Source organism: Fukomys damarensis, unplaced genomic scaffold, assembly GCF_012274545.1.
Source record: "Fukomys damarensis isolate Sample0158 unplaced genomic scaffold, DMR_v1.0_HiC HiC_scaffold_1, whole genome shotgun sequence".
Taxonomy (NCBI): Eukaryota; Metazoa; Chordata; class Mammalia; order Rodentia; family Bathyergidae; genus Fukomys; species Fukomys damarensis.
In genome coordinates this window covers 28,514,105-28,527,593 of record NW_022900913.1, presented here as the reverse complement: position 1 = coordinate 28,527,593, position 13,489 = coordinate 28,514,105, and the positions used below count along the sequence as shown (strand labels likewise).

General features: G+C 36.4%; 1 protein-coding gene across 1 annotated transcript in view; it reads left to right on the top strand.

The window, feature by feature from the left end:
• Positions 1 to 9,958, top strand: part of LOC104849157 (40S ribosomal protein S2) — a 48,090-nt gene extending 38,132 nt beyond the window's left edge. The window contains 4 exon segments of the mRNA XM_033759801.1: positions 7,992 to 8,088; positions 9,391 to 9,571; positions 9,573 to 9,623; positions 9,625 to 9,958. Coding sequence (XP_033615692.1) covers positions 8,007 to 8,088; positions 9,391 to 9,571; positions 9,573 to 9,623; positions 9,625 to 9,655 — 345 coding nt within the window. The 5' untranslated portion in view covers positions 7,992 to 8,006 and the 3' untranslated portion in view covers positions 9,656 to 9,958.
• The last annotated feature ends 3,531 nt before the right edge of the window (positions 9,959 to 13,489 follow it).

Here is a 13,489-nt window from a genome sequence, read left to right as displayed (position 1 = left end):
TTTGTCTGAGGAGCAGCTGGTAAAAATTTTTTCCCACATTGTAGGTTATCTCCTAGTTCTGTTGATGGTTTCTTTTGCAATGCAGAAGCTTTTTAATAAAACAAGATCCCAGTTATTGATTCTTTCTGCTAGTTCCCGTGCTACTGAGGATTTGTTCATAAAATCTTTTCTTATGCCAATGACTTCAACAGTTCTGCCTAACTCATCTTCAAGCAAGTTTAATGTTTCTGTTTTAATATTTCGATCTTTAATCCACTTGGATTTTAATTTAGTGCATGGTGAAAGATAAGGGTTCAGTTTTAATCTTTGGCAGGCTGAGATCCAGTTTTTCCAACACTATTTATTAAAGAGGCTATCTTTTCTCCACTGAGGATGGTGACCATACTATTGAGTGAAATAAATCAGACACACAAGCTTAAATATCACACTGTTTCTCTTATATGAGAAACCAAATGCCTAAATAATTTTTTTTTTTTTGAGACGGGGTCTCACTATGTAGTTGAGACTGACCTGGAACTCACTATGTAGTCCAGGCTGGTCTCAAATTCATAGTGATCCTCCTGCCTCAGCCTCCCAAGTGCTGGGATTACAGGCCTGAGCCACCATGCCTGGTCCTGATAATTTTTTTTGATACTTCACTTGCGAGGCAGGTGCAGTGCCACTGAGCTAAATCTTCAGCACCATATAAAAATTAAATTAAAATATATAATATAATATATTATATTATATATTACTAATATATTAAATATAGATTAAAGAACAAAATAAAAGATAATAAACAAGGAGATAAATCTTTTGCAAAAGGGAAAGGGGATCAAGAGTTGCAGAGCGGGGAGAGGGAAAGAAGATGAGAAAAGAATTAAATGTGTTATGTACATGTACCAACTCACCACAATGAATATAATCATTATGTACTGAAAAGATGTACTAGTCAAAATTAAAATTAAAAAAATAAAAAAAGAAATGAAAAAGGAAAGTAAAAGAAACATATGCAAACATATGCAATTTATTTTATTTTTTGTGGTCTGATGCTCGAACCCAGGGGCCTTTGCACTGAGCTACATCCTCAGCCCTTTTATTAAAGTTTTAATTTTGAGGTAGGGCTCACTAAGTTTTCCAAACTGGGCTCAAACTGGTGATTCTCCTGCTTCAGCCTCCCCGAGGGCTGAGATTACAGTTGTGTGCCACTATGTCCAGCAGAGTACCCTGTCTTGATTGTAATGTGATTTCCTGTTTCCAGACCTCCTTGAACTTTCAACTCCTGAAGTATCTATTCCAAAAATGGATGCTTTGCCTAGCACTTTCAACACCTCCTCACTGTCTGACTAACACTGTCCTGCTGCTACATATTTGGCATGACATCAAGTAATTATCTAGGCTTCTCTGTGTTAGAAGGGAGCACTATTTTATATATTAAAAAGAGAACCTTTGAATGGAATATCATGGTGAATTCATGGCTTCTTTAATTTTACCTGTGGGAGGCTTAGCTCTTTGGAATATAAGACTTACATGATTGCTGCATCCATTCAGAGCTATTTACTGCTTGCTGACATAGTACAAAGAAGAAATTTACTTTTGAATATCAGACAGAAATTATTACCTTGGTCTTTTTCTTTAAGTTTTTTTAGTGAAAATTTTCCAATTTTTTTTCCAGGCCAGTGGTCGATTCAATGTTTCAAGTAGATTAGGGCAGCTGTCATGTGTTCAGAAAGGTGGGGTGGAGGTGATTCATTAATAATTTTCAAAGTTTATCTAACCCTTTCCTGCCTAGTCAACTTGAAACCTCAATAGTCTTTTAACTTTTTAATTTTGCCTGTGAGGGCAGAAGTCTGTGATTGTAAGTATATGCTCACAGGCCAAATTCAACCTTGAAGGTGTGTTTTGTTGCCTCACACGGTGTTTAAAATTCTTTTGAGCCAACTTTTAGAAATTGGGAACTTTTGTATAAACATTTTGTTTTGTAGCTTCATTTGTTTGTTTGGTACTGGGGATTGAATTCAGGTCCTTGAGCTTGTGAGGCAGGCAGTGGAACCACTGAGCTAAATCTCCTGCCCTGTAGCTTCCTTTTTAAAATGGGAAGACTCATCTATACTAGGCCATCTTCCTGAATGTATCTTTGGCTAAACCTGAGCTTCATATGGGCCGCGTTCTTTCCATTTTGATATAATAAGTTACTTCTGGCCCATTTCTTTTGTGTCTGTTCTCATCTGAACATTTGAATTTTGCAACCTCCAACTCATCATACTTCTTTGCCCTTTGTTTTCCACAAGTCTCTAGGAGTCAGGTAGCTCTTACCTTCTTTGTTGCTTCTGAGTCTTCTGAAGATTCATGCAGGGAAGAACAATGGTTGAAAGCTAGCTCATTCAGGTACCTGTATAGTCTCAAATGGAACTCAACCAAATTCCTTGATGGCAATCAGTTTTAGGAGAACTTTTGACTAAAGATCTGGAAACTCCTTTACCTTGCTAGATCCTTGAAATGCTAGGTCATTTTATAGTCTGAAGATTCAATTTCAAATGTCGGTCCAATATTTTTCAGCAGTCTCCTCTTTACACAAAATAATATTGATAAATAATGAAATATTACTCATGCCCTTAAGCTGTCTGGTGATGAAGGCTCTTTCAACAATTCTGTTGGAGTATTTCAAAGAAAATTAGAGATCTGTTATCCTTTGTTTAATCCCAGTCTTGTTTCCTAGGAGAAGTAGAGTGAAAAGAGGTTTGTCTAGGTGGAGAAGTATATATAGCCACAATCCGATCACTATTTCCTTCCCTTAAGAGGACCAGCTTCCTTTTTTAATACTCAAAGTGATGAAAAATGACCGTCTCTGATTAATACCTTTACTTTCATGTTCAAAGGCAGCTTTATCAGAGATTTTCTATAAAAGATGACTAATATGTTATTTTATTGTCACCATTTACGTAGGTGACTTCATCAGAGGAAGTCTTATTGTAACCATGCTCCCCTGATGAAAATTTAAAAGTTTGTGTTCATAGTCTAGAGAACATTGTAACATGGCAAATGGCCAAGGAAGCCCCCAGTTGGCCCACTTCGTCAGGATTGTTTAAGGGTCTCAGACACCTCATCTCAAAGTCTCTTTTAACTTCTACCCAACTCTATAAAAAATAAATCACTGTAAACGCGTGGCTCTTTGTCTTTAACAAGGGAGCCTATTACAATGTACATTTCTGGGTCCCACATTTAAAAAATCAAGTTTCACCACTCCTGGGATGGGGCTATTAGTCTGAGTTTTTAACGAGTCCTCAGGTCACTGAAGCAAGTGAAAATAAAATAAAAAGTTCTGAGTATGTAGCTCAGTGTGAAGGCCCTGGTTGAATCCCTAGGACAATAAAGAAAGAAAGAAAGAAACAAACAAATAAATATGATCATCTAAGGGTATCATAGCATCTTGATTTTTTATTTTTTTCTGTGATGGGGATGAAACCCAGGGCATTGTTCATGCTAGCAAATGTTCTACCACTAGGCTATGCTCCCAGTTCTTATCATCTTGATTTTAAAATCACTTTAAGGTGGTAACTTTCTAATATCATTTCCTGAAAACACATTCTAATGTTGAGGATGGGGTTTAGGGAAAGATCAGTTAGAGCGATCCCTTAGTACCCACAGGATATTAATTCTGATATGGTTCCCTTTTGTCACCACTCTGATAATACCAAAACCCAGGGATGCTCAAGTCCCTCGTGTAAAAGGGCATGGTATCTGCATGTAACCTACGTACATCCTCTAATATACTTTAAATAACCTTTAGATTACTTGTAATGTTAGTACAAAATAAATGCTATGTATACCATTTTTAAATTTTTAAGGTACTAATAACAAGGAAAAAACCTTACACAAGTTCAGTACAGATGCAATTAAAAAAAAATATTTCCACCCATGGTTGGCTTGAATCCTCATATACAAAAACTTTAGAGCAGAAATCATGGATATGGAGATCTGATTGTACTTTAAAAGTTGGCACATCACAAAGGCAGGGAAAGGGGACTTTCAGAGCACTTAATTCTGTGTAATTTCATAAAGCCTCTTCTATTGTAGTACAATCATATCAGAAATGAGACTAAGTATGCAACATAAGGCAAGAAAAAGTATGAAAGAGAAAAACATTTCTCTCCAAAGAGGTGTAACTAAAAAGCACTACATAATTGAAAATTATCATTTTTTAATTTTCAGAAAATTAGTTGTTTTTTTTTTTTTTTGCTACAAGGACCATATTACTTATTTTTTACTTACACAATCCACAAAACCATTCAGCTATTTCACAAAACAAGAAGCCTCCAAACGCAAGATTCCAGATATGGTGTTCAACAACTCTTGTGCCCTCTTCTCTGCAATCCTCAGTATGCTGGCCTAGGGTGCTAGATTTAATACCTCTGTCACAAGACCGGTACATTTTTGTACATTCAAGGCACAAGGAAGAATTGTATTACCTGTAGCAAAAGCTTCTCCAAAGTACACACAGCAGACTTCCCTTCATGTTTTATTGGACAGAACTAGAAAGAACATGATCTTATCAACCATTAACAAAGGAGGTTGAGGTTATACTCTTAGTGTAGACTGTGGTTCATGCCTAGGTCTAGAGGGAAAGCCCATCTTCTCTGAAATGTTACTGCTAGAAAAATTCAAAATTCTTTAAATTGCCATATAGACTATAATAAATATTGGAGAAATGAGTTAGGTAGCTATTCACATCAGTGTCAGTTTTAAATTGTCCTGTGGATTTTAGTGGCTGCAGAATACTAGAACTGTATTGAGAATACGTGCTAGATAGAATAGGCTAACTTCCTTTTTAATATTTTGATCAATTACATTTAAGTTGATAATGCCTTGGTAAGAACCAGAAGTGTGTATAAAGCTTGTATTGTCACAAGAAATAATAAAATAAAAATAACACCAACCTGTAACAACTTATATAAGTGAATGACATTTTGATTGTTTCCAGAACCTATTTGTAAAATTGCTTATTACAGTAATTTAGTATCTTACTACCTTCTACTTAAATATTTAAAAAGTATGATTTTATCTTCTTACAACTTACATGAAAGACTACAGTAAATAGTACTGTGTAGTGTTTGATTTTATCTTAAACTCTGGAACCAAGACTTGTCATGTAAAGGTACAAGATTCCAATAATGAATGTAATTGTACTGTATACCTAAAATGTACCAATAAACTCAATAAAAGAAAAAAACTCTGGAGATCAAAGAAGATATTTATATGGGCAAGAAAAAGAAATGCTAGTCATATGTAATGATTTTTTTTTGTTTTTCTTTTTCAAAAATACTTGAAGTAGCTTAAAAGAATGCTTCATTGCAAACAGGCAGCAATAAGTGTAAATGTCAGCATAACATCTAAGGAGGACAAATTTGTATTTTTTTAATATAATGCAAATTGATGAAAAATGAATTTAAACTTTCAAGAATTATTATTATCAAAGTTAGAATTTACCTGATTGTAATTGGGAAGGTTTTACTTTCAATTACTGCATGTTCTCATTAAAGTCACTTAAAACAAAGAAATTTGTTTCTTTTGTAACATAACTTTAAAATTCTAATTGTGAACATTTTAATTTACATGTCAATTCACTTAAGGTTAGTTAAATTTTTACCCTATAAAAGTTGAATTTCTATTTCAGAAGAATTCATGTTAAGTAGTTACTGATAATTTAAGCACTTAAAAGCTCTGTTGAAGTGAATAATATTAAAAATAAATACTGTTCATCTAAATGTAATTCCTTAATAGATATTTGATGAGGATGCTAAATTTCACTTCAGTATACATATTGGAAATTGCTATTGTTTAAAAATTACTGGTGGAATGCAATGCTCTTCATCTTTAATAACTGTTTTAAGAGTAACATTCTTTCTTAAAATATGAGAGAATTGACAAATGTGTAATACTGTCTTTTTATACTGAAGCCTTACAATTTGGAAAATAAATCCTAGAATGTGGCTCAATAATAGCTGACAATTAGAAAGCAGCAAAGATTTTCATCTTTCTCTCAAAAAATGAAATATGTTCCACCTATGTTAAAGGTTCAAAAGATTTAACCTTAAGCATTTTATAAAAGAATATCAAATTCTTCATATCAGACCTTACAATGAAAACTGTAAATATTTTTGCTAATTATATATGTATAGGTATGTGTCTGTGTGTGAGCTGAGTAAATTTTCACAATCATTTAAAATGATTTTTAAGGATTGACAAGTGAATTAATTGAGATAGTTATTTAATTTAGTATTCATTTACTCAAAAGTTTTTGAATTATTTAGGCAAAACCAAAAGTACATAAATCAAATAGCATAAAAACTTAATCTAAGGAGGTTGAATTAGAAAGGGTCATTCTAATCAAGCCTGGATCAGGGAATGTCGAGAGTTAAAGATTAGTGAGAAGTGCAGTAGAGTGTGCCATCTACTTGTTTTCTTCAAAATTTGCTTTGTGTCCATCCTATTTATCATTGCACAGTAATGTGATTGACATATAACTATTTTATAAGAAGTTATATTTTTGAAAAGAGAAAAAAAGACTGAAAACTTCATGATCTAATGCTACTCAGGAAAATGCACTTGAGGGTAAAACGCTGTTGTGCCAGACACATACACTCCACATACACATACACTCCACACATACACTCCACAGACACTTTTGTTGGAAATGGTTGAATATGGTATTTTAACTGGGACAGTGGAGCCATGTGTGGATTCAGTTCTGGGTTATGAATAAACATCTTCAAAATTATTTTTTTAGGTTGATTTTTGGCATTGACAGGGAGATTGAACTCAAGGCCTCATGCATAATAAGCAGTCACTCTGCCACTGAACCACATCCCCTAAAACATGATAGTAATGTCACAATGAATGAAGAGCAGCCATTTTATTATGGTCATCTGACAGGGAGGTCCTTTAAGAAAATGAAGAAAACACGTGAAAAACAGAAGGAGATTGCGGAAGGGAAGGGGCTCCCAGCTTGCCAGAAGTAATCTTTTATTATTGTTTTAGCTAACAGTGGCTGACATGATTGAATCGGAGATAAAGCAAAGACTGTTATACACAAAGTTTAGCATTGTAATCAAATTAATGTACTAGAAAGTTTACCTGATGCACAAAGCGTGATCTAAATATGTGGTATGTATTTACATTTTCATAAATTAAAGTAAAAGTTGCATTACAATTAGTCTCCCTCAAAAGTTCCTCCCTCACTTCAAATCCACGCATCCCATTGTTCTTGCCGCTTCCTGGAGTAGTTCCGAAGTCCTCTTTCCTGAGTGTCTTTACAAGGTGTGACCAAATAGTCACTGAGTGCCATCCAACAGAAAGGCATGCTCAGAGAAACAGTACAGGATGTCGTCTTCCAGCTTATTATTCACTGATCTGGCACCATGCAACTTCTAACTCTTCCTCAAAGTCAAAACGAGCAAGATAGTAAATGTTTGGAATGGATTCAGGACATCAGGGCAGCTACAAGAAAGTGACTAAAGACAACCACAGAATCAGACTTCTAGAACTGCTTCGGAAAGTGGCAAGAATGATGGAATAAGCACGTTCAAAGCGAGGGCTAGTATTTTGACGTGGATTCGTGGCAATGTGTCTTTTATTGCAATGCATTTAAAAGAATTTAAGCATGCACCATATTTTTCAGTCACTCTTCTTATATGGAATGACAGCTATAATTGTATTGTATCCCCTGGTCTTAAGGCAACACTAATAACTTGAACGCAGAGAGATGCGTGAACTGGCGTTTGTTCTACACGAAGTAGGTTAAGTTATTGGCAGTGACTCTGAAAAGGATAGGAAGGAGGAGAGGAAGTTGGGGTCAGTAAGGGGAGACCATACAGTTCGGGAAATCCCTCCCAAAGTCCTACGGAGATCCCTCAGGTTACCTGGAGGGCATATATTGCTATCTTCCCCTATAGAGATTGTCTTTGGCCTGATGGTCTACAAATGCATGCTAATAGGCCTGTTTTCCAATCCAGGAACTCCCCGAAGACATGGGAAACAGAATTAAAAATACATCTTCTCTCATGAGAGAAAAATTGCCAGACAGCTTGGTTCTCAGGCTCCTGACTGAGGGTAAGAATCCTTAAGACCTGCTCTCTTAGCAAATTTCAAGTATATAATACATTACTACTAACTATAATTATCGTGCTGCCCATTAGATCTCCAGCACTTCTTTATAACTTCAACATCTCCGATTTCCCCTACTTCTATTAATTTCTTTTCATCTTTCCCTTCCTTCCCTCCCCCCTTTTTTTCGAGGAGCTGGGGTTTGAACTCAAGGCCTAATGTATGCTAGGGAAATGTTCTCCCACTGAGTTTAATCACCCCTCCCATTAAAACTTTTTATTTTCAGAAAGAGTCTCATGAAGTTGCCTAGCCTAGCACCAAATGTATGATCATCCTGTTTCAGCTGCCTGTGTAACTGGGATCACAGACATGGGCTGCCATGCCCAACTCTGTCCTTCATTTCTTGATTTTTATCTCCTGGCCCACTGTACACTATTCCTGTCTTAATACTTGGTAATGTTAATAAACACATGGGCGATCCTGCCAATATTCTGGTCACTTAGTTCCTTGAGTATCTGTTCTCCAATAATCTTACTCCCACATGCTTTAGCCCTTCAGCCCATAATGATATCCTAGACCTTTTCATTACCAGTAGTTGCAACAGCCACATAATCTCAATTTTTTTTGAGCACCATTCTTTGACACCCACTTTTCTAGACTGTTCCTCTACAATGTAACAAGCCTTGCATGCACCTTGACCCTGTAGTCTACTGACTCTTCCCTTTTTGTAGCTGTCTTGCCTCTTCCTGTGATGGCAACCAAATAGCAGATGACACTGGTGCAGCAGGAGGGCCCAGAGACCCTGGCAAGGGAGGCCATGGTGGCTTCCCAGGAGGCTTTCGCAGTGTCCTTCAAGGCCGAGGCTTCAGGGCAGTAAGGTGGAGGACAAGGAGTGGATTCCTGTCACCAAGTTGGGCTGACTTGTCAAGGACATGAAGATCAAGCTCCTGGAGGAAATTTATCTCTTCCTCTTACCCGTCGAGGGGGTCTGAGATTATTGACTTTTTCCTGGGCACATCCCTCAAGGTGAAGTTCTGAAGATCATGCCAGTGAAGAAGCAAACTGCTGCTGGCCAGCTGACCAGTTCAAGGCATTTGTCACCACTGGCGACTATAGTAGTCATGTTGGTCTAAGTGTAAAGTGTTCCGGGGAAGTGGCCATCATGGGGCCATCATCCTGGCCAAGCTCTCCATCGTCCCCGTGCAGAGATGCTACTGGGGGAACAAGATTGGCAAGCCCCACACTGTCCCTTGCAAGGTGACAGGCTCTGTGGTTCTGTGTTGGTGCATCTGATCCCTGTCCCCACAGGCACTGGCAACGTCTCAGCACCTGTGCCCAAGAAGCTGCTGGTGGTTGGTATTGATGACAGCTACTCTTCTGCCAGCAGCTGCCCTCCTGCTCTGGGCAACTTCACCAAGGCCAACTTTGATGCCATTTCCAAGACCTAGAGCTGTCTGACCCTGGACCTCTGGAAAGAGACTGTGTTCACCGTCTCCCTACCAGGAATTCACTGACCATCTTGTGAAAACCCACACCAGAGCCTGTCCAGAGGACAGCAGTAGCCACAACATAAGGGTTTTTACAGAAGAAAAAAATAAAATGAATAAAAACCGTAAAAAAAAAAAATATCACTTTTTCTCTTCTTACTCTGTCTAAATTCAGGAGTCAACCACTATAATCATTAATTTTCATTCATCCTGAAATCTTTTCCCCTTCTTTTACCTCATTATATTGCTTTGCCACAACTTCAAATGAGAAGGGCAATGGAGGGAGTGGGGGAAACGAAAGAAGGGGCAAGAAAAAAAGAGTGGAAAGAAAAAAATGGAAACAAGGCTTTTGTAGATAAAGAGGGGAGGACGGTTGGAGGGAAAGGAGGGGAATGAAAAAAAAAGAATCAAGATATATCATATATGGGTACAAATTCCCTATGATGAGTGACATCATCTATCTATCTATCTATATATCATATAGATCTATCTATATATATATGTAGATAGATAGATCTATATGATCTATCTGTATATATAATGTACCTGTGAAATAAAATGGTTAATTCAGCTATTGCCTGCTGCAAAAACCACACATAGCTGTGGAATAATGCACAATTATGCTTACTGTTTTCAATTTAAATTCATAATCATTAACCTCATGTGGACTTTTAATGATTTCTGAGAACTGTCCTGTATTCTTACAGTCCATTTACTTCCCCACTCCCTTAAGTGAAAAATTTATTCCTTCTCTTCTTTCATCAAATCTTCAACATCACCTCTTAAGTGGTCTCATTCAAGGCAACTATTATTATTATTTTTTTAAATTTTATTGAGTTTATTGGTACATTTTAGGGACACAGTACAGTTACATTCATTGTTGGGATCTTGTACCTCTACATGACAAGTCTTGATTCTCATTTTTTCCCCTTACCTCTGCCCTCCCTTCACCCCCTCCTCCCCTCCCCATCTACAAACACTTTATTTTCATCTTTTCATTCTCTCACATTTTTTTCTTTTCCCTTTTTGTTCTTCCCCTATGCATCACACCTTCCCTACACCTTTAGCTCCTTTCCTCCCATTTCTAAATGTCAGTAATCTTATTAGAATCTTATGCATTGTTGCAGAATATTCACACCAGGGAAACTATTTGGTATTTACACATGTGTGACTTATTTATTTCACTTAGGAGTATATCTTCAATATGTATCCATTTTCCTATGAATGAATCTATTCTCTCACTCTTTATGGCTGAGTAATATTCCATTTTATAGAAAAACCACAACTTCTTTATCCAGTTTCCAACGGATGGGCAAATAGGTTATTTTTTAAATGAACAGTCTGAATACCTTTAAATGACTAACATCCTTCCTTCTTTACTAAAGTATACTTATTAAAGCAATCATTCCTTCTTTTGCTTTTTTTGTTTGGTTCTTTGTATTTGTTTTGTGTTGTTTGAGACAGGGTCTCACTATACAATTCAGGCTGGCCTTGAACTCACCATATAGCCCAGGCTGGCCTCAAACTCACAGTGGTCCTCCTGCCTCCGCCTCCTGAGTCCTAGGATTACAGGTATGTGCCACCTCACCCAGTTCCATTCCTTCTTTTGCGTAGTGCTAAACATGGAATGTTTGTTCCCTCCAAAACTCTTGATGAAATTTAATTGCCATAATAACATCTCTTTAAGGGATTATTAGCTACCAAGACTCTACCTGATTCATGGGTGAACTGGTTGGTTATAAAATGGCAGGTTTGGATCTCTTCTCTCTCACCTTCCTGCCTGTGAGAAGATGCAGCAAGAAGGCACTTGCCAGATGACAGAATCTTGGCATCATACTTCCTGGCCTCCAGAACTGCAAACCTACAAATTTGGTTCATCATAAATTATCCGGCCTCAGGTATTCTATTATAGCATACCAAATGGGCTAAAATACACACATTATTAATTTTTCCCTCTCTCCATGGTCATTCCTTTTAACTTTCATTCTGTTTTGTTCTCTCATCTTTAATATGGAGACACTTATTGGTCATTTATCATTTGGACGTATTAAGGCTGAAGCCATGAAATAGGAAAAGGATTGTTACATACTATTCCTATAGGCCAGAGGAGATCTACTCTAAGAAATATTTAGGGTTAAAGATTATAGATATAATGAATGACAGTACTTTAATACTATGTGTGAACTTCCATACTACTAGCCCTCTACTGACCAAGTAACATTTATAGTAGAGATCATTTCACGTATAGTAAGATAATTTATGAGATTTTATACACTGTTACTAAAATGATAAATATGATCTTAATTGTGAGTCCTGGTGTATAATATCTGGCTATTTTCCTTACCTTGCTCCTAGAAGAAACTTCTCTTTGAAAATTGAGTAATAATTGTTGCAGTGTGTTGATTTGTCAATAAATTTGTTGAATGCTAGACTTAAGGCTCACTGTTTCCATACATTTTGTTCACTTAGGTCTCACAGCAATCCTGTGAAGCAGGTAGTGTTCCCTCAATTGACAACAGACTGAGAAAGAACATTTTTTCATTTTCAATAAAATCCCTCTCCAAACCTTTATAACACTTTTATTTTAATTAGGATAACATATGAGTTCTGGTTTGAATGGTCAAAGAACAAAACACTATGCACGCAGATGGTCTAAACTAAATAAATCATGTGCACTTGAAAATGAATGCCTTCTTATGAAGAAAATGTGCCAACCAATATAGTGGATTTATTGTGTGAGTGGTTTCTGCATCACAACACAGACCCAGAGCAATGACAAACCAATTTAGCCAGCAAACAGCTTGTGCTGTGAGGGGATATGTGGGTGGAAAAGCATTGGTGAAGAGGAGGAGGATCACTCACTTATCACTAAGGTGTGATATACTTCTATACTTAGATAGTTTAGCTTTTTTCACTCCCAATTTTGTGTTTTATAAATGTTGAAAAATTATACAATAAACAACCACATACTATTCACATATGTTAAAAATTGTTAACATCTTGTTATATTTGCTTCTCCCTCTATCTATCATCTCTCTATTTTTTTTCCTGGTCCTTTTTGGGGGGGTATGTGGGTATTGAACTCAGGTCCTTGCGCTTGCAAGGCAGGTGGCAGAACCCCTGAGCCAATCCCTAGGCCCTTTTCTGGTCCATTTTAAAAGTCAATCACTGCAGCTGAAAATGTAGCCCAGTGGTAAAATGCATATGCTTAATGTGTGTCTCTGGGTTTGATTTCCAGTGTAAAAATAAATAAACAAAACAAAACAAAAGCATTAGTTGCAGACTGCAGACATCCTCCTAGTGCAGCGTGTATCTTTCAAGAACATGGGCATTCTATATAATCATCCAGTTATCATACTTAAAATTTACTATGAATCCATCATTAGTATCCTATATGCTTTCCAATTTTCTCAGTAGTCCTAATAATATCCTATATAAACTATTTTCCCAGTCACAGATACTTGTAGCATTTAGTTGGAAAGTTTCTTTAGTCTTCTTTAATTTAGAACATTTACCTGGGATTTTTTGTCTTTTATAGCATTTTTGTTGTGGAAGAGTTTAGGCCAGTTGTTTTGCAGATTGCTCCTCAATTTGAATTAACATGATGTTTGTCTTTTATGCTTAGATTTACAGTAAACATTTTGGCAGGATTACCAAATAGATAATGTTGAGATCAGTTCTGACAGATATTAGATTTTCTCCATGACTAATAGAACATAGATAGTTTTCATTTCTGTAGTTAAATACGCATTTGAAATATTTATTTTCTTTGCTTATAATGCAATTTTACTCAAAATTGTAAAATACTATGCTGTACTAATTGTTCTATGAAGTTCTTTACAGAATAGCAGAATTCATATGTTCAAAGACAATTTTTAAAATTAAGAAAGCTGCATCTTAAAATGTATGACTGTGATTGG